This window comes from Nannospalax galili, unplaced genomic scaffold (assembly GCF_000622305.1).
Source record: "Nannospalax galili isolate Female #2095 unplaced genomic scaffold, S.galili_v1.0 scaffold624, whole genome shotgun sequence".
NCBI lineage: Eukaryota > Metazoa > Chordata > Mammalia > Rodentia > Spalacidae > Nannospalax > Nannospalax galili.
This window is the reverse complement of record NW_008351633.1, coordinates 88,312-107,998: the sequence shown is the minus strand read 5'-3', so window position 1 is coordinate 107,998 and position 19,687 is coordinate 88,312. Positions and strand designations below refer to the sequence as shown.

The window sequence follows — 19,687 nt, the reverse complement described above, 5'->3', positions numbered from 1 at the left end:
TTTTCATGTCCTTTTATCTGCTTTATGCTTCCAGAAAAATTATGAGACAACTTGATGGACGTTACTTTTTTAGTACATAGAAAACATACTGCTTCACTTGTTGCAATGAATAATAAAGGGCAAAATTTTTCAAGGCAGCACCAGAAAGTTTTTTCAGTCACAAAATAACCAAAGGATAAAGTTTCCCCAACTAAGCCATTTTTCCCCCTTCTGATCTCTCTTCTCACTCAGATCAGCCCACTACTTCAAAAATGGAACTTTGTCTAAATGTTACACTGGTTAGGTTGTAAGTCTTTCAACTTGCTTTAATAATTTAATGGGGGGCCCCTAACTTAGCTAAGGAACCTAGACAAATCTTCTTTGATTTCAGCTTCATCCCAAGGTCCATGAATATTTTCCTTAAAAAGCTGCAGGCGAATGAGGTAGTAAGGGCAGAGGCAAGAGATGGAAATCAGAAGAAAAGCAAAGAGTATGGCTCCCACCCCACTAATGGACAGAAGACCTCCAAAAGCTGAAAGTGCAAAAAGCAGGGTGACGCCTATGTAGCTTCGTGGGGTATACGCCTTCAGCTTCTTCTGCAACATAGGCCACAGGGCAAAAATCTGGATGGCAAATGTCACCATGATGAAGGCATGTAGGGACCGTGGGAGACGAGAGGCCAGGCAAACAGAAGCAAAGATGGCCATGTTCAAGGACAGTGTACTGGATACAATAGCAGCATTGGCACCATAATCAAAGAATATGAGATGGCCTAGCAGCATGAAGACTGACATGGCATAGATGGTGTCAGTACTGACAGACTCTGTCAAGGTCTTTAGCACTGGTGAAAAACCATACGTGAAAGTAATGAAGACTAAAGTACTCTTCAGGTCAGCCCACCGGGTCCGCCCACTCTTCTTCCGGCCATCACCTCCATCGATGAGATCAAACAAAACATACCCAATCAATGAAGATGCCAGGCTAGTCCCAAAAAGCCACTGGGGAGCCAGAAGACCCTCATCCATGTACCACCAGATCACTACAAACACACACACACTGCACAGCTGCTGTATCACCACACTGGACTCAAATACCACAGCCCAATATTGGTATTTCCGGGCATAGATGTTTTTCCGGAGCTCTTCCAGGAACCGCTGATCAACATAGTTATCAGGGAAGGGCTGCCGCTCATATAACACCTTCTGCCATTTCACTTCTGTGGTGTTAGTTATAGGTTTAGCACACATCATCTCATTCTTTCCTCAAGTTCAGGCTGGTTCAGTTCCCCTCAAAGAAGTCCATGTGGGTCTTGTTCTTCATAAAGCTGTGACAAAAAACCTCTCTGGAAATTTCATGCTGATACTTGGACCTTTTCTGGTTTACAAAGGCAGAGATTCAGGCTAGACCTGCAATAGATGAGTTTGTTCTGTGAGGCAGGACAACACAACTAAATTCCTAGAAAAAGAGAGACTTGTGAATACAGGTAAGCTGTGAAAGGTCATAGTAGAACTGAGTTCAAAACAACCCAATTTACTGAGACCCTAAATAAAATGCATATGATGACATAATCTGAGACATTAAAACTACATTTCAGATTTTAAAATCACAATTATCTGAATAATCCGTATCTGGATTATCACTGACTCAGAGTACCTACTGTGTGCTAAAAGCCTTTTATCTTCACAACCTTACAAGTCAGTATTAGTACCACTTTAGTAAAAACAGTCAAGTTTCAAATTGGTTGGGTATTTATGTTCTACGATAACAGATAACAATGTGGTGGATGGTGCGGCCAGAATTCAAACCAAAGTTGAATGTCAGAGTCTGTGTTCTCATTATCTTCTAAACCAGTCTACACTAGTGCATTCACATACCTGAGGCATGTGCCACTGCAATGTATGCAAACTTACAGAACAGAATCCATAGCTGCTACCGGTATTTAACGGCATCTGATTATGGGTCTAATGATAGCAGCGTTTAAGTAATGGGTCTTATGATAGCAGTAAGCTGTACAATAGAGAAGGGTATGAGCGCTACAGTTTATTTAGCCCAAATCAAGGTCTCAAAGCTTCTTGTCCATTAACTGACTTTACCATCCTTTAAAGAGCGTTATAATCCAAACTGAAACAGCAAAATCTATCGAGGTAGAAGAAAATAACCATCCCCGTTTCACAAAGAGAACACGGAGTCAGAAACAGCAAGGTTATTACGCAGATCCGAGAAAATGGTCTTTCTGCCAGACCTTACTTATTCCATGGAGTCCAGGAGGTATTGCTTAAAAACCGGACACCCTGGGATCGCCCCCTGCACTGCTTGCTTCTGGGGCTTAGGGGTCCGCGCCACGGGACAAAGGTCCCTCGAGGTCGGGAGCAGCGCAGGCGGGAAGGGTCCGCGGTCCCGGGGTCCCGCTCCCGCCGACGCACACTCCCAGCCTAGGGCCCAACCACTAAGGACGCCCGGAACGCTGGCGTCCACCCGGAACTCACCTGCAGCGAGTGCCTGGGTTTGCACGGCCTGGGAAGGGCCCGCCTCTTTCTCCATCCGGGGCGACGGGAGTGCGACAGCGGCAGATCATTTCCGGGTCGGCACCTCTCCCTGGACAGAGAGCCCTGTTCTGCCTGGGGATCACGCCAGGTCGCTGCTGCCCCCTATTGGCGGCTTCTCTTCTGGCTTGAAAGTTCTGAGCCAACAAAACAAGAGGAAGAGGGAGGGGTGGGAGGTCGGAAGGGACGGGAGAAGGCCTAAGGCGGGTGAAGGCTGAAATGGAAGATGCTGGGCCTTCCCACGCAGCTAAACCTTCAACAGATACGGAGTACCTGCAGGTGCCACGCCCTGCTTAAGTGCTCTTGATACTGCAGTGAAAATACAGAGAAAATTCCCAGATCTCATGGAGCTTTCCATGCAATGATCTTTACAGAGACGATGTGATCAGAAAGTTTAGAATTTGTCCAAAACCAGGCAGCTAGAAAGTGTATCCACCTAAATCAAAAATACCCAGGTGTCGATGGTTGCAAAGGTTTTCTAAACTTTGCCCCCTAAAAGGAGAGTACTGGATCGGAAAACACAGCTAGAGGACTTCAAGTGTTGGTTTTCAAGTGAACTTATGGAAATATAACAGGGTGTGTAAAAAGGGGGAATAAGCTAAAATATAAAAGAATACAGAATGGAGTGGGCAGAAGTTGGAAAACATGAACCATTTACCAACTGTGTGAATCAGAAATTCGCACTATCTGAATTTTTAATTCTTTATCCTTAAAATGGGGAAGACATTTATTTGTTCTTGGCCACCATGGGATGGGGGAAAGACTTCAACATAAAATGTTTTGTAGAATATTGATTGCTATGTGGTTGCTCTTAGCTTACTTTGATCATCATAATACAAGCACTGGTCAACTGTGATAAATTCTTTTTTAAAGATTTTTTTTTTTAGTTTTCATTTCTAATGATAAGTATACATGTGTGGGGGGGGTATGTGCATGTGAGTGCAGGTGCCAGAGGAAACCAGAAATGGACTTTGGATCCCCCGGAGCTGGAATTACAGGCAATTGTGAGCTGGGAAGATCATTATATACTCTTAAAGGCTGGGTCACCTCTCCACCTCCAAGTTCTTTTTTCTTAAAGTACTTATTTTTATTATTTATTCGTGTGTGTGTGTGTGTGTGTGTGTGTGTGTGTGTGATTGTATGTCACATGTATATGGGTGCCTCTGGAAGCCAGAAGAAGCTGTTGGGTTTCCTAGAACAGGAGTTACAGAGGATTGTCAGTCTTTCCTTGTCCCACAGGGCTGCTGGGAACTGAACTTGGGGCCTCTGGAAGCACTCTTAACCACTGAGCTACCTCTCCAATCCACACCCCCATCTTTTAAATATTTATTGTTATTTTTATGTGTGATAAATTCTTCAACGTGACCCTTTCCATTTCTCTTTAGGTTTCTGTTCCAAAATTTGACAAAGTTCCTTGGCTTAGTGAGGCAAGCCTGGTAAACAAGCCACTAGTACTCAGCATCCCCAGAAGGTAATGAATGGTTCAGCCCCCGGGGGGAAGAATTTGAAAAAGATCTCAACAGGCACAGAGGCAGTTTCATAGGCACAGCATAAGCTGAAAAGGGTTTTTTCCTTGGCGTGTGGCACAGGTTACTAGAAAGATCATATTTTCCATGAGTTTCCTTTCCTGTTGATAATTGCCAAGTATCGTTGTGTCTATTGGGCAAGTGACTCCATGAGGGACATCTCTACCTCAATGACACATTTGCTTTGACTGCTGCACTTTAGAACACTGCATTTTCAGCCACTCATTAGATGGTTTTATATACCTTCAGAGCAAACATTCAACTGTTTACTATTCAGTTCTGTTTTTCATATGAGTAATCGGAAGTTTAATAAACTCGGGTTTGCTTAGGAATTAAAAACACGAAGTAATATAGTTATTAAGAGTTACTAATAACTTGGAGAATCATTCTGAGTAATGACAATTTAGTATCAATTTAGTATCAGTGAATAGACTACAGTGAATGGAAAAACTGACCAAAAGTGGCATTCTGCCTTCTACCAAGTCAGCGCTGCCAAATATCCTGGGTTATCTAACTAGAAATCTAGAATTTTTAAACCATTAAATTGCTAGTATTTGACACCTAATAAGCTAATCTCCCATCATCCCATAGTATTCTCATGCCCATTAGCTATATTCCTGAACTCAGTGGCAAAGCATCTCGACATGTTTCTCTTACCTCTAACTTCCTTATTGCCTAATGTACAAGCCTTTGGTAGAAGGTGGGGAGTAGGGAACAGAGCAGGATTTGAGAACGATAGGCTTAGAACATGGCTGGGTGTTCATAGTACCTGTTCACTTTCACAGTCAAAACCTGGGATGTCAGAGAGCCTAGAGAGACTATTGTCAACCAGCTGGGAAAGGATGAGTAATTTTTTTTCCTCTAGCTGACCAAATTTAGGGTAAAGTAGGCAGTGATGCTCTGTTCATTTCTATGCTGATAAGATTGAAGCTTCAATCTTAATCTCTGTTGAGAGAAATGGAGCTTACTTACTTACTTCATAAAAATTCCAAAATAACTGGACAGTACCTGTGAGGTACCCCCGGCTCTCAGAGGATGAGACAAGAATACAGTGTATTTGGAAAGGAAAGGATGACTGATGTATCAACTGTTTACAAAGATCAGAAACTCCTCATTTGTCTGAAGATCTGAGTTCCTAACTGTTTTGGTGAAGTCCTTTCCTAAAGCCTCAGGGGATAGTCTTCAATGTACTCCAAATATTACATGTCCTTTGGGCAAGCAGCTCTAATAGAATGGCCACAAAACCATAAAGGAATATGTGGTGAGATATGACTGAAAGAACCCCAGCTGTGAGCTCTGGAAATGGGTATGGGGTAGGGGAGCTGAGACCAGTGAGGCTCATGATAGGAAGGACCTGTCAAAGTTACTTCCTCCTAGGAGGACTCTCCCAGCTTGACCTGACTGTGTTGAAGCCACACTCATCAGTGCTAATAAAGCTCCTTAGGACACAAAGGTCCTCTTAATGTAAGATTACTGTATGCTGAACTATGTGGAAACTGGCCTTCTCTTTTCTGATCAACATTTGGGTGGTAAGTCCTAAGTGACCCATTCCCATAATAGAGTCTGTGAAAAACAAGTCTGTGAAGGAACTCAAGTCAAACCCACCTCCTTTGGTGTCCTAGGATCCAGAAAGTGCCAAAGAGAAATGAATGATTCAAGGAGAAATAAAACAGTGACTGCTTCATGGGCACCAAACACCCTCACATGCCTTTGCTTTCAATGAACAATGAGATCTTTTTTCCTTATAAAGGAGAGGTGTTCTTGGCAAAACATCAGCATTTCAAATTTCCATTTCTTAGATGGCAGAGGCATGCCCAGTGTTTCATCAGTCCCCCGTGCCCCAACCCCCCACAAGGCCTTGGCCCTTAACATTTTAACTAAATGAACTTCAACAGCCTTTTTCCTGATTTATTTGTATATTGTCTGACAATCTAGAGCTGTCATTGATTAGTTCAAAACAAAAGGACTATAGAAGCCAAATTTTCATAAGAGAGTGAAACCATCTTTGGGAGCTCCTTCATAGCCTGAACTAGAGTAGGTGGCAACACAAGTGTTACCAAAATTCTCTCTGAAACAGGCTGGGCCTAGATGTCCAAGCCAATAACTGTGGTTCTAACTTTCTCTTGCTTTGAGTACTAAGATTCCATTCCACTGCCATGACTTCACCCAAGAAGGATATGGATTCGCCAATTTTGTTTCAAGTTCCAGATGTCATGTCTAAGGTACTCAGAATTTTTAAATTGAAACCAACATGGAATGTGAACATATTTCCTACCTCCTTAACACAACCCTATGTCTGCTACATCACTAGTGTTCAATGAATATTTGTTTACTGAAATGAATTGGCACCAGCCCTTACCCTACCTCAGCCTTCTTGACCCCAGTCTACTAGAGCTAAGAATAAAGAAATAATGTTAGAAATATCAAAAAGGGAAAATGAAATCCAGAAGAATCTGTCTGAAGCCCTTTAGAGACAGCTTTGCAGCCTGCAGCTACAATCGTTCCTAGTTTCTGAAGACTAAGCACACTTCCTCCCCCACCTCATGAATTATGTCTTCCACAAACAAGTCCCTGCACCTGTGGAATTTTCCATTTAAAAATTCTTCCCTTCCCCTCCAGCTCACAGAAATCAAACACAGGTGGTTGCTGGGTGGCCTCAGGGGTACTGTGTGGCACAGAGGCTCCAGTGAAACTACGATGTTAATACATATAGTCAGCACTTCTAGAAGGAGGTAGGGTGGGGAGACAGGTGGGAAAGAGAAGAGAACACACCTGGTGATATTAGGAATTCCTTCACCTGTAAAATCTCCCAGGCATTCACAGGGCTGTTGCTTGACAGTGCCTGAAGCAATGTTCCCACAGCACTTGGCCAGTACCCAGCACATAATGAGAGCTCAGAAACTGTAAGCAACAATTATTAGGAGCCCTGATGTCAGTCCTTGCATGCTTACCCAGACCTTTTCATTTGCTTTCATGCAGAGAAGGTGGATGGGACACTACAAAATAGCCTCAGGAATATCAGAGTGGAGCAAAGTTCTTGGAGAAAGTGGGAGGAAAGGTCACTCCACGTGGGGGCGGGATAGGGAGAGATGGAGGGAGTAGCATCTGCACCGGGTCTTGAAGATGTCTTCACTGTGGTAGAGGAAAGTCAGCCCAGAGAAGGAGAAGAGGCAGGGAGGAAGAATACTAGCAAAGATACAGAGCCTGAGAATGTAAGGAAGGCTTGAAGAACCTCAAAGGATCAGAGCACTGGGGGAGAACAGCTAGAGCACAGGAAGCCCACAAAACCAAGCGCAGTGAGCAGACATGCAGCACTGGAGTGTCAGGGTCCAAGCTGTGCTTTAGAGTCACCTCCATAGTGCCCCTCACACCCTGAACAGGCAAGTTTGTAACCGTGGCCAACAGGACATTGACTAGGTGAGGGGGACAGTGAAGCAGGAGGACTGGTGTGATATTGCTACAAAACAAGACGCTTTCAGTCAGTGAGTATCTACCACTTTAGACACTGATCTGCAGCCAAATGCCTGCTCCTCCCTCCCAGGTTTGCTCTGTCCACTATGACGACCTAGACACTAAAATAAGCAGCAGCACTTGGCCGGGGCAGAGAGTGAGGGAGGAGAGCATTCCCCAAAACCAGCTTTTAGGGAACTGGAGACATGGCTTAGTGGTTAAGAACACTGGTTGTTCTTGCAGGGGACCTGGGTTCAATTCCCAGCACCATACATGGCAGCTAGCAACCATCTGCAACTCCATTTCCAGGGGATTCTGACTCCTTCCTCTGACGTCCGTGGGCACTGCATGACAGGGGTGCACTTACATACATCCAGGCAATATACTCATACACATAAAATTTAAAAACAAACAAACAAACAAAAAGCTTTAAAAGTCATCCTCTCCAGTTCTTAGCATTTCATGAGTGTAATACTGGTGACTGGCCACTAGGTAGCAATTAGGAGCAGCAGCTTCCAGCTGCCTGACCAGTAGGCTGCCTAGACCAGTCATTGCTCTTGAAGGAGTGAAGAATCCACACACATGTACTTCACCTCATTTTTCTCTGTCTGGACACACACTCCACTGATTTGTGCATGAGAAAGAATCACCCTTGAAGACTGGAAAAGCTGCTAGGGTGTCTGGTTCCTTATTCTGCTGGGTACCATGCAGATACCTCAAGTAAGAACTTTGCCTCACCTTCTCAAATTTGACCTACCACACAGATCTCCATGGTATCCTATTAGCTATGACTCTGCTGTGTGCGTGTGTGTGTGTGTGCGTGCGTGCTGATCCAGCAGCTGTTCCTTCCCAGAAAGAAACTATGTCATGCCTCAAGGGAGTCGAATGTTTTGAGGACACTCTTATCTCTTCCCTTATCCCTAAACCAGGCACCTGCCAAGAAGCTTGTGGGCCTTCTGCAGCTAACCAGAAGCCCTGGACACTGTATAGGTACAAAGGTCCTGCCACCTGGCTCCCTTCCTCTTCACCATCACAGGTCAAAGAGCAGAATTTGAACACTCACATTCCACTGTGGCATTCCTCGCTTGCCCTGGAGCAGCCCTGCAGCAGCTGCAGGTACAAGTGTGCCAGAAGCAGCATTCCCTGAAGAGCAGTGAGAGAGGAAAGAAGGACACGGGAAAGGGAGAGGCAGGCAGATAGCGAGAGTGACACAGGTAGAGAGATAGGGTGCTAAAACAACACAGAAGAGGAGGGAGAAGGAGGCACAGAGATAACAAGGGGAAACTTTTGAAGGCAAGAAGTGAAGCCTAACCATTTCAGATGATTGCTCTGAAATAGGAAGGAATTTCTTTTTCAAATTTTTTATTTTTATTTTATGTATGTGAGTGTTATGCCTGCATATATGTAAGGGAACCTGTGTCATGCAGTGCCCACAGAGAACAGAAGAGGGCATCGGATCCCCTGGAACTAGAGTTTTGGACAGTTGTTAGCCACCATATGGGGTTCTGGGAATTGAACCCAGGTCCTCTACAAGAACAGTCACTTCTCTTAACTGCTGAGCCATCTCTTTAGCCCTAAAAGGGATTTCTTAATAGTTGAATGATTGTGCTAAGGGATGACTTCATCTACAGCAAGGAAAAAAAAAAGTGTGTAAGTAATCTGGGGAATTGCAGCTGGAAACCCTAACCTTCCTTTGCCCGCCTGCTGGGTTAAGTATAAACTAGCCGGGACTGCCTGGATTCCTGTCCTCTCAATTCCTGTCACAGCAGCTCTCCACTCTCTTTGATCTGACTTTGTTTTTCCCATATGATGAAGTCAGAGCAGATATGAAAGTATTATTTATTTTGCTTTTAGCAGACCTGTGACAAAAACCTTTGGCTGAAAACATTGTTCAACATTAGAGGTTCATCTGAGAAGCAATAAAGGACGACTCCCATTTTCCCATCACTAAGAACTCTTTATTATTTCTTGTTGATTCTAAATTTTTTTTTAAATCATGACCACTAAGGAAACTACCTCATGTGTCCCTAAGTTCTTTTTCTGTTTTTATAACACATATGCCTATAAATACAACTTTGAAGGATACTTATGAATGCCATTGATATAAAATAATTATGGCAACAGAAATATAGTTTAATAAATCTAGATGGCAGATACCTGACTGCTTTATATATGTTTAACATTTTTCCTAGTGAGTAATAGAAACATTTTGAAACTATATTCACATGCATTCTTTGACTGAAATGGTTGATATTTTCAAATAAAGAGAAAAGATAATTATTTTATGGTTTTCTGGAACATAGTCCTCTGACCTTTTTGGTCTCTAAAGGGTATTGGCATAATTAGGTCTTCAAATAGATCCTAAGGATCCACTTTCAGCCTGAGGAAAAATCATGTCTCTGACCATTTTATTAAACAAATGAAAACAATAATTTAAAAATCCCTTCCAGCCCTCCTAAATTAAGTGGATGTGTTACTGGACAAGTCTCTTAGCCTTTCTGAGCCACGATTTCCTCATTGATTTAACTGAGACCAATGAGAGTTCCCTCAGTTTAGTTAGGAGTAGAACAAGGGAAAGGAATACACATTTCAAAGAGCAGGAAGGATGGAGGAAACCGTCAGTGCTCCTCAAATCATTCTTATAGTCTACTTATAAAACCATCATCTGGTGCTTACAGTGTCAGTTTTTATTATACAAACAGGTTTTGTGTGTGTGCGTGTGTGTGTGTGAGTGTGAGTGTGTGTGAGTGTGTGAGTGAGAGTGTGTGTGTCTGTGTGTGTGAGTGTGTGTGTGTGTGTGTAGGAGAAAATGAAAGATAAACTTTTCAAGTCCTTTATCAAAGATTTAACAAAACCAAACATGTGGGCCATGAGCCAATTCTTAGGTGCCACAGTAAACACTGTCCTAAAATATGATGCTTCCAGTTGTGAAATATGATGAGCAGTCTTTAACATCTGAGGATTGGCTGTCTGTGTCACACCTCAATTAGGCTTTCAACAGGTTATTGCCATCTTCCCCTTATGACTTCTACCTCCCTCTTCACAACAGCTGTTTAGAAAATGAGAGAGCCATTAGCATTTCAGTGTCTCTGACTTGTAGAGATGATACATAGCCACATCCTGGCTATGAAACCTGGCCAATCTACTCTCCATTACTGTTGCTGTTGCTTGGCTGCCTTTAAGGAAGTAAGAGTAAGAAGGGGATGGTACAGATGGAAAAAACCTTGATCTCATTCCTGGGGAAGAAGCAATACAGAATGGGGAATAATACCCACAGAACATGGAATCCCAAGTCTTTTACATCAAATTTAGACTTGTCTGTTACAGCTGCCTTCTGGGACTCCAGAAAGGAATGGAGTAGCTTTTTTTAGAAGCAAGACTTGAACTGGTTGTGAGTCTGAGCTGGCATATCGCCAAAGACCCAAGATTAGTTTTGCTGCACTTATAGTTGCAACAAGTGGGCAGAATTAGAGCATCTGCTTCCATATTTTTGGCCACAGAGTCTAATATCAGTAGGGAGTGGGAGGCCCAAAATTTTTCACTATTGACTAATATCACCCAAGTTGCTAGTAGAGCCAGTTCTAGAACGGATCCCCCTGGGCTCCCAGCCAGTGTGCTTCCTCAGCACCTTATACAAAATAGATCTGTCATACTGCAACACTAATGACCTGTAAAATTTCTCTCAAGATAATGTTACAACAGTGATCTTTGCGTATATATCTATATTTATACTTTCTAAAACAAAATGATTACGATAACTCATTCATTCAACATTTGTCAAATTGTGCACCAGATTCTATGACAGCCTCTAGGAATACAGAGATAGGTAAGACATAATTCTTGTTATTAAGTATCACTCAGCCTGGTGGAGGAAACAAATATATTGTTTCAAATAAATAGTACACAAACTTGTAAGAAAGTCTTACCAGGTCTATAATGGAATCAGAGAGGCAAGCATCCAACTTAAGAGGGTGATAAAAAATAGGAAGGACAGAAAACAGGATTCCTGAGGGTGTGATGGCTACTGTTGTCAACTAGACAGAATCTAGAATCATCTGGGAGATGGGCTTTAGCCCATGCCTGTGGGAGATTATGTTGTATTAACTGAGGTGTTAAGACTTGCTCACTGTGGGTGGCACTTTTCCCAGGCAGGGGCTCCTAGACTGTATAAACTGGAGAGAGCAAGCTGCGCACTAGCATGTACACATACCTTGCCACCATGGACCATATCTTGCAACTAAACCCTTCAGCTACTTTTGTCAGAGTATTTTATGACAGTAACAGGAAAAGAAACTTGAGGCAGAAAGCTGTGTCAAAGAATGAGGAGTTAACAAGGACAGACTGAAATATAGAAAACATTTTATCTTTCAGGTGCCAAGGGATATGTAGGTATCATGGTTATGGAATTTCATCATGACAGCACAATTGTCATTAACTGCACCTTGGAGATTTTGCAAATATATTTTCTGCTTGATTTGTGATAAACTCTATGAGTCCAATATATATGGCACCTAGAAATACTCTTATGGGGAAATCAGAAATCTGGTAATGATGAAGGAATTAATTGCAGAGAAGATAGTAATCTACATATATCTACTACAAACAAACTTGCTAATCCTACACAGGTGTTTGTCACGCTTTCAGAACAACCATCAATATCATTTCTAGCTATCCTTTCCATATTCCTACACTGAAAGGTAGCCCCTCATTTTTCTAAGGTCCCAGAGGTATCACTGGTGTTTTGAATGGAGTTTTCAAGAAAGTCTGAGTCTCAAGACTTCAAATGTATAAGAAATAGATGGAGGAGCCCGAGCTGCAGCCAGGCGTGTGCCAACCCACAGTGTCTGGGAAGACATGGCAATGTTGAATCAGCTCAAAGCAGAGGAGTACACACACAGAGGCATTCACTCACTAGTCCCTCTTTTCACCCCATCCCTCCTTCCAAAAGAACCTGGCCTTTCCAAAGTATCCTGTTACTAGGAAGTTATTTGGTTGGTTTTTCTTCCAAATTATTATATGCTGTTTTCTGGACCTGAACTGCCCTTGCTCACTAAAAAAGTACTTATCTGAGCATCTCTTGTCATTTCAGACCCTTTCCTCTCTATGCTATTCCCAGTGAGCCCTGCAGGGCTCATCAGCTTCCCTGGAGCCTCTGTATTTATTTCTGTTGTAGTGCTTTCAACACTATTATGGTTTGAATCTAAAATGACTCCCCACATAAGTTCACATTTCAAGTGCTTCATTCCAAACTTGTTGCACTGAATTAGACCTACCACCTGAGTTCTCTGCCTCCTGGTCCACTGTCACATCAACAAGCTGTTGCCAATAGTTCTTGTTACCATGGAGAAACCACTCTGCTTTACCTTCCCCACCATGATCTTTCTGAACTTGTGAATCAGAATAAACCTTTCTTCCTTTAAGTGGTTTCTGTCAGGTATTTAATCATAGCACTGAGAAAGATAGTTAATACAAACATGGTTATAGGCAGACTGCTCAATGGTGAGCAGCTTGACATCACATGCCATGGCTCATTCAGCTCAACATTCCACATGAACAGACAAGTGAATGAATTTGTATTCTTTTCTTGTCTTTCTTAAAGCAGAAAACTTTTATTCATCTCATGTGCACATTATGACACCTTCCATCTGTTAGCCTCACAATAAATAATTGTTGAATGAATGAATCTAATCATTTACATTCATACTTTACACGTCAACACACAAGATTGGGTCGATTCTTTCTAATGCCCTATAAAAATGAAGTGTTTGTCCAAAGAATCCAACTTTGTCAGTGGTTTCCAGTCTTCAAACCCAAATTGCCATATATCTCTCACAAACTGAATCTACGTTCAGATCACTGTGGCAAAGGTTCCTTTCGGTGCACACTCTTTATGCTGGATAGAGAAGCTCCTCCTCTTCACACTTCCTTACCCCCCAGGCAACAGGAATGGATCAGGGCATACATAAGCCAATGAGCCGATCCTTTGAGAGGAGAAAGCTGAACTATCAATTGAAGTCACTGCTTCTCACTGCAGCCTTCCTTTTGCCATGTTCTATACTTTCTATGAGCAGATCTGATGGCTCTAATGTCACGTCTCACAAAAAAAGGGTTAGACAGATCTCCAAATATAGTTGGAGCCTCAAGTTCTCATTTTCCCCTCCTAAGAAACCTTTGCCAGAGACGCATATTAGAGTCTCATGTTCTGAGTCTGAATGCTCTGCAGCTCTCTGTCCTTCATCTTTTGTGGAGATGAAGTCAAAAAGAAAGCAACGGTTACAGTGACCAGACTGGGATCTCCATCCTCCTTCCACTCATTGGTCTTTTGCTCTTACTTCTTCCCCAAAGATGTAAGGAGACTCACAACACATATATCACTCTAGTTCTCCTTATGGCTTAATGCACAATGCACTGAAGGGCCAAGTGTTGATGGACCAAGGATGCTTGAAAGCTAAGGTTGAGCCAGAGCTAAGGCCTGGACAAAGGATGCTGCTTGGGAAGGCTTGCTGAAAGGAGGTTCACAAGAAAGTCTTCATTTGGTCAAAGGTTCTCAGGTCACTGGTGGGGGCTTTTTGTAAAGTGAGGAAAATGTGCCACCTGAGGGGGAATACATCTCCTATGCTATGGTATGCACATTAGAAGGCAGAGATCCCCCTTAATCCCTAGGCACCTGTGCTAACTGCCCTTATACCTGTTTCACTATATACAGCAGCCCGGAGGCCACCACCTGATCTGTGTCACTCCCTGCCACCTACACCCTTTCTGAACCTATCAACTGCAGCAACTCTGGAAAGAGTTGAAATCAAATTATCTATCTCAGTTTATGGAATGAAAATTTGACTTTTCTCACCTGTTTTTGTCTCTTTGCTGCCCTGGGTATCTTACCATTTCCTCACCCATCTCTGTCTCTCTTTACCCTCAGGCCGAGGGGAACCAGAATGAATCTCTATGGTTCAGGAACAAGCAACTGTGTCCTGCATGCCGAGAAATGAAAATGATAGGCAAAGGGAAACAAATGAATTTGTGCATTCCAAGGATACAAAACTCCTCTTCCCCCACTGGAACCCCGTGGAAAGAAATAGCGATGATAGGGTCCTTACAGAAAAGGCCATGATAGAGGCTGCAAGTGAGCCTCATTGCCTGACACGGTACTATGAACCTTCCTCATTTCGGTAAGCCAAAAAAGAACCCAGGTAGTGGGCCAGAGGAGATCAGCTACTTTGTGTGTGGTTTCTGGATAACTACACCTTCCAGGGCTTTGAGGACTTCTTTTCTCACCTCCATATCTCAGTAACAACAGCATACACACACACACACACACACACACACACACACACACACACACACACACACAGAGTCATCCCACAGCATCACAATTATGAAACAAGCAACTTAATTTTGGGTTTATCATGAATTCAGTCAGCACATCAGAAGAAAAGCTGGGTAGAGATTCTGTGGTAGTTGCTAGATAGTACAGAGAGCCCTTGGCATGGATATCTGTGACTTGAAATGGAGAATAGTAGTAAGGAGGAATGTTAGGAAATGAAAGAAAGCTCTAAGGAGATGTGGGAAGAACAAGGGCAAACTTCAGCCACACGTCTGAGGTGATGCAGAAGGAGAACTCTTAGGAGGGATACCAGGTCAGAATTAGATTTGGACAAATTTAAGGGCTAGGATTAGTGGTACCATGGCTGTTAGAGTTAGATTAAGGCCCAGTCTTGGGTAAAGAGTAATTGAGCTAACTGGTTATATTCTGGTCATGAAGGATCTTTTCAAATCTGATATCCTTTCATTCTTCTTTGACTTAAGGAAGCCAGGGCTAAGTGTGCAATAAAAGGAAAGGCAAGCAATAGGGGGGAAAATGCAGGAAGTGCACGGTCTTCTCTGACATCATGGCAAAGTGCTTCAGACCAATTGGGTGAAGAAGGAAGCAATAGTTGAGTGAATTTTTAAATTTTTTTTATTTACTGTTTTTAATTATTTTTTTATTTTCTGTGCATGAGTGTATTGCCTGCATGTGTGTAAGTGCACCCATGTCGTGCAATGCCTGCGGAGGCCAGAAGAGGATGTCGGAGGCCCTGAAACTGAAGTTACGGATGGTTGTTAGCTGCCATATGGGTGCTGGGAATTGAAACTGGGTCCTCCAAAAAAGTAACCAGTGCTTTTAACTTCTGAGCCATCTCTTCAGCCCCTTAAGTGAAATTTTTGTGTGAGAGACTTAGAAATGTAACTGGCACTTCTGATGAAAACTGCTCTTGGTGTTACCATCTTTGTTCATTTTCCACATACTCAGGATCACGGTGTTCAGTGTTAGCATTGGTTGGAGTCTCAGCTGGGATTTCTCCTGGTTTTATTCCTGGAATCATGTATAGAGTGCCCTGACTTCTGGGCTAAGCTGGCCATGGACAGCTGGCACACTTGGGACTCCAGCAGTTCCTGTTTCTCAAGACCTTTTTTCTGGCTTTTGCCCTCGCTCAAGCTTGACATGAACGGAACCACAGGCAGTGGCTTCACTGTTTCCTACAGCTATTGCAGGGAAGGTCTTCCAACACAAATGTGCCTCTGAGCTGTCAGAACTGGCTGAGAAACCACGAAGGCTAAAAAACAAGCCTGAGACACCCTTGATCACAATACATAGTAGCATTTCAGTGTCTTTCAGGAGAAGGACCCCACTGGTCTGCTGTAGTCTTTAGACACCCCTCTTTGCAGTGAATTCAATGAAGATAGTGGGTTACGGTGTTAAAAAGACTCTTAGGAATGGAAGAGAACTTTAAAAGGATACCCATAAAAAGAAAACCCACAGCTAACATCATACTCAAAGATCAAAAACGAGATACTTTCCCTCAGGTCTGGAACAAGACAGAATTGCACATTTGCCCTTTCTAATCAAGATTGTACTGTACATTCTAGCTGGGGCAACAAGAAAAAAAACCTGTGACCTGTCACAGGTGGTAAAGTCCATGTAAGATAGAAAGGAAAAAGAAAAACTCTCTTTTTATAGATGATATGTTATATACAGAATACCTGAAGGAACACACACACACACGCACACACAAACACAAACACACATATCTGTGAGAGCAATAAATGAATATATCAGGGCTTCAGAATACAAAATCCATATGCAAATGTTAAATTATTTCTATAAACTAGCAATGATCGATCCCAAAGTAAAATTAAGAAAATAATCCTGTTTACAATATTTCAAAAATAGGAATAAAATTAACAAAGGAAAGAAGTAAGAGACATGCACATAAAATTTCAAGAAGGTAATTAAACAAGACCTAAATAAATGGAGAGAAACCCATGTTTATGGATTGAAATACTATTGTAAAGATGGTAATTCTCAAATCTATAGATTCAGCACAGTATCTGTTAAAATCCCAAATGTCATTCTTGTAGAAACTGGCAAGCAGATTTTAAAATTCTTTTGAAAATGAAATAGATGTGGAATAACCAAAACAGTCTTGAAATAGAACAAAATTGTTAGACTCACAACACCTAATTACTTTCAATGTGTATTTTTATTAAATTTTTGTGTATTTTATACAATACTCTTAATCATGTTTAGACCCTTTTCTCCTATCTGCACCCCCTATTGCTCGCCCATAGGATTTCATGCATTCTGTCATACATGTTAAGGCCTATCAAGTTTGTGTATCCAGTCCCTCAGTGTGAGTTCATCTACTGGAGCCTGTTTAGCCTATTAGTACCATTCCCTGAGAGAAGATAGACTCTCCCTCACCCAGCAGTGATCAGCTGCCAGTAGTTCCTCAGCAAAGTTGGGGGATCCTGTCCATTTCCTCAGTTCTATGCTGGTTTTTGTCTGTTTGAGTTTGCATGGGTCTTGAACATGCTGTCACCATATGACACCATATGACACCATATGAGCAAGTTCCCAGAATCCTGGAAGATTCTGCTTCCTTATGGTCATGTACCATCCCTGGCTCTTACAATATTTCTGCTCTCTCTTCTGCAATAGTCCCCAAGCCCTGAATAGATGAGGTTTAATATGAGTTCTAGCCAGGGACATACTTCTGCAGTCTCTTTTTGTCAACACTTTGGCCAGTTGTGACCTTCTGTGTTCATTGCCTTCTGTTGCATGAGGAAGCTTTACTGGTGAGAGCTGAGAGATGCATTAGTATTCTCTCTACCCCCTGTTCACTATGTTCTGTGAGCCTTCTGTGTAAAGGTTCCATTGTAGATGTGTTACTTAGGGCTGGGCATCTCACAGACACTTATTCTCACACAACTTAATTTTAAAAACTCACTACAAGGCTACAGTCAGGATCATGTGATGTTGTTATAAAAAAACCTGTTGATCACTAGGATGAAATTGGGCTTTTAAAAATAAATCCTTACAGGGATGGAGAGATGGCTCAGAGGTTAAAAGCACTGACTGTTCTTGCAGAAGACCCAGGTTTGAATCCTAGCACCCACATGGCAGCTAACAACTGTACGTAACTCTAGTGCCAGGGGATTAGCTGGGTGTGGTGGCACATGCCTTTAATCCCAGCACTCAGGAGGCAGAGGCAGGGGGATCCTCTGTGAGTTCCAGGCCAGCCTGGTCTACAGAGTGAGTTCCAGGCAGCTGGAGCTACAGGGAGACCCTGTCTTACAAAGACCAAAAAAAAAAAAAAAAAAGACAAAGACATCCTCTTCTGTACTCCACGGGCACTGCATGACACAGGTACACTTACACACATGCAGGCAATACACTAATACACATAAAATAAAAAATAAATAAAATTAAAAAAAATAAATTCTTACATTTCTGAATAAATGATTTTTTTACTGACACTTATTCTCTGCACTTTGACCAGTAAACAATTGATTTTTTTAAAAGGATGCTAAGATAATTAAATCATGAAATAAGTGTTATTTCAATAAATAGTGCCTGGGACAATTGCATATAAATATGTAATATACTAATAGTGCACCTTTCCCTTGTGCCATATTGAGAAAATTCTCAAAATGTATCAAACACCTAAAAATAAGAGCTGAACCATAAAATTCCATAAATTTTTGTGATCATTGATAGGACAATTCCTTCTTAAATGTTACCTAAAATACAATCAACAATAAAAATATAGATAAAATTGCTCTCATAAAAATTTAAAATTGTTTGCCTCAAGAACACCCTCCAGATGGAAAAACCATATTTGTGAAGCATCACATAGAGGGGCCTGTCAAATAGTAAGTTAGAACTCGGTATACATAAAGCATTCTTAAAACTCCACAATAAGAAGCTAAAGCACAATTAAAAAGCAAGCAAACATTCTGAAAGATGTATTTCCAAAGAAGGGCTGAAATGCCCAATAAACATATGAAAATATGCTCAATAGTATTAATCATTAAGGAAAAGCAAATCAAAACCCCAGTGATAAACATTTCTCTCCCTCTGGGAGGTCTATAATAAGACAATGAAGTGCCCTCAAGATTGAGTCAGGAAGGTTGCTGAAGTTTGTGCCAGCCTGGCTACAAAGTGAGCTTCTGTCTCAAAATAACAATAATGATGACAACAGACATTTTGTTGGCAAGGCTATGAACCCTCATATACCACCCAATGATTTCATTCCTAATTACTAATTATGTACTCCAGAGAACTGAAGAAATCTATCCACACACAAGATAATGCAAGAATGTTCATAATAGCAGCAATCATAATGATACAAAAGTGGAAATAGTCCAAATGCCTATCACCTTATTCAGAAATAAACAATATGTGACCTATTCACACGATGGACTATTATTCAACCATGAAGTACTGTACATTCTACAATGTAGATGAACCTTAAAAATATTGTGCTAATCTCCTGCCCTCAGGCCTCTCTTGGGGTAAGTCTATCGCGCAGCCCTCCGCGCCTTGACTCCCCCAGCCACATTCACCCTTCCATCTCCCCCTCTGTTCTCTACTCCTAGTTTGGGCCCTGCGCCATTCCTAGTCTTGGGTCCTCAGACACCTGGGGAACCAATACTGCTTCCTGGTCTTTTTCACCCAGACCAACTTAGTGCCTTCCTTGGGCCCCAGGAGCACTGCTTCTGGACCTGGCCCCGCCCTCACCTCCCTCTACTTCCCTGGTCCTGCAACACCCGCCAGCCTCTCTGGGCCTGACAGCCTCTTTCTGGGGCTCCAAGGCTTACCTTTCCTCTCCCTGATCCTTTGCATCCAGTACAACCAAGCTACTCAAT

The 19,687-nt window shown here is 42.3% G+C and overlaps 2 protein-coding genes across 6 annotated transcripts in view; one reads left to right on the top strand and one right to left on the bottom strand.

The window, feature by feature from the left end:
- Positions 1-2,582, bottom strand: Pigc (phosphatidylinositol glycan anchor biosynthesis class C). Of its 5 annotated transcripts, none has more exons than XM_008848493.3 (2): positions 2,466-2,582; positions 1-1,385 (listed from the first exon to the last, which is right to left on the bottom strand). In XM_008848493.3, exon 2 carries the CDS (start codon positions 1,227-1,229, stop codon positions 333-335), a length of 897 nt encoding a protein of 298 aa, XP_008846715.1. In that variant the 5' UTR covers positions 1,230-1,385; positions 2,466-2,582; the 3' UTR covers positions 1-332. The 5 variants fall into 5 exon arrangements, with proteins under 5 accessions (XP_008846715.1, XP_008846714.1, XP_029409616.1 ...); XM_008848492.3 differs by having other exon boundaries at positions 1-1,434; positions 2,466-2,530; XM_029553756.1 differs by lacking the exon at positions 2,466-2,582 and adding an exon at positions 2,222-2,452 and having other exon boundaries at positions 1-1,434.
- A 159-nt stretch (positions 2,583-2,741) lies between these two features.
- The window catches only part of CUNH1orf105 (chromosome unknown C1orf105 homolog), a 37,602-nt gene continuing 20,656 nt past the window's right edge, over positions 2,742-19,687 (top strand). The window contains exons 1-4 of the mRNA XM_008848527.1: positions 2,742-2,801; positions 3,908-3,993; positions 6,189-6,270; positions 14,418-14,496. Of these exons, the coding sequence (XP_008846749.1) occupies positions 2,742-2,801; positions 3,908-3,993; positions 6,189-6,270; positions 14,418-14,496 (307 nt within the window). The remainder of the gene's footprint in view (positions 2,802-3,907; positions 3,994-6,188; positions 6,271-14,417; positions 14,497-19,687) is intronic.

Bases quoted from the DNA above. Each gene is read 5' to 3' on its own strand.
- Pigc (XM_008848493.3), bottom strand. From the start codon at position 1,229: ATGATGTGTGCTAAACCTATAACTAACACCACAGAAGTGAAATGGCAG.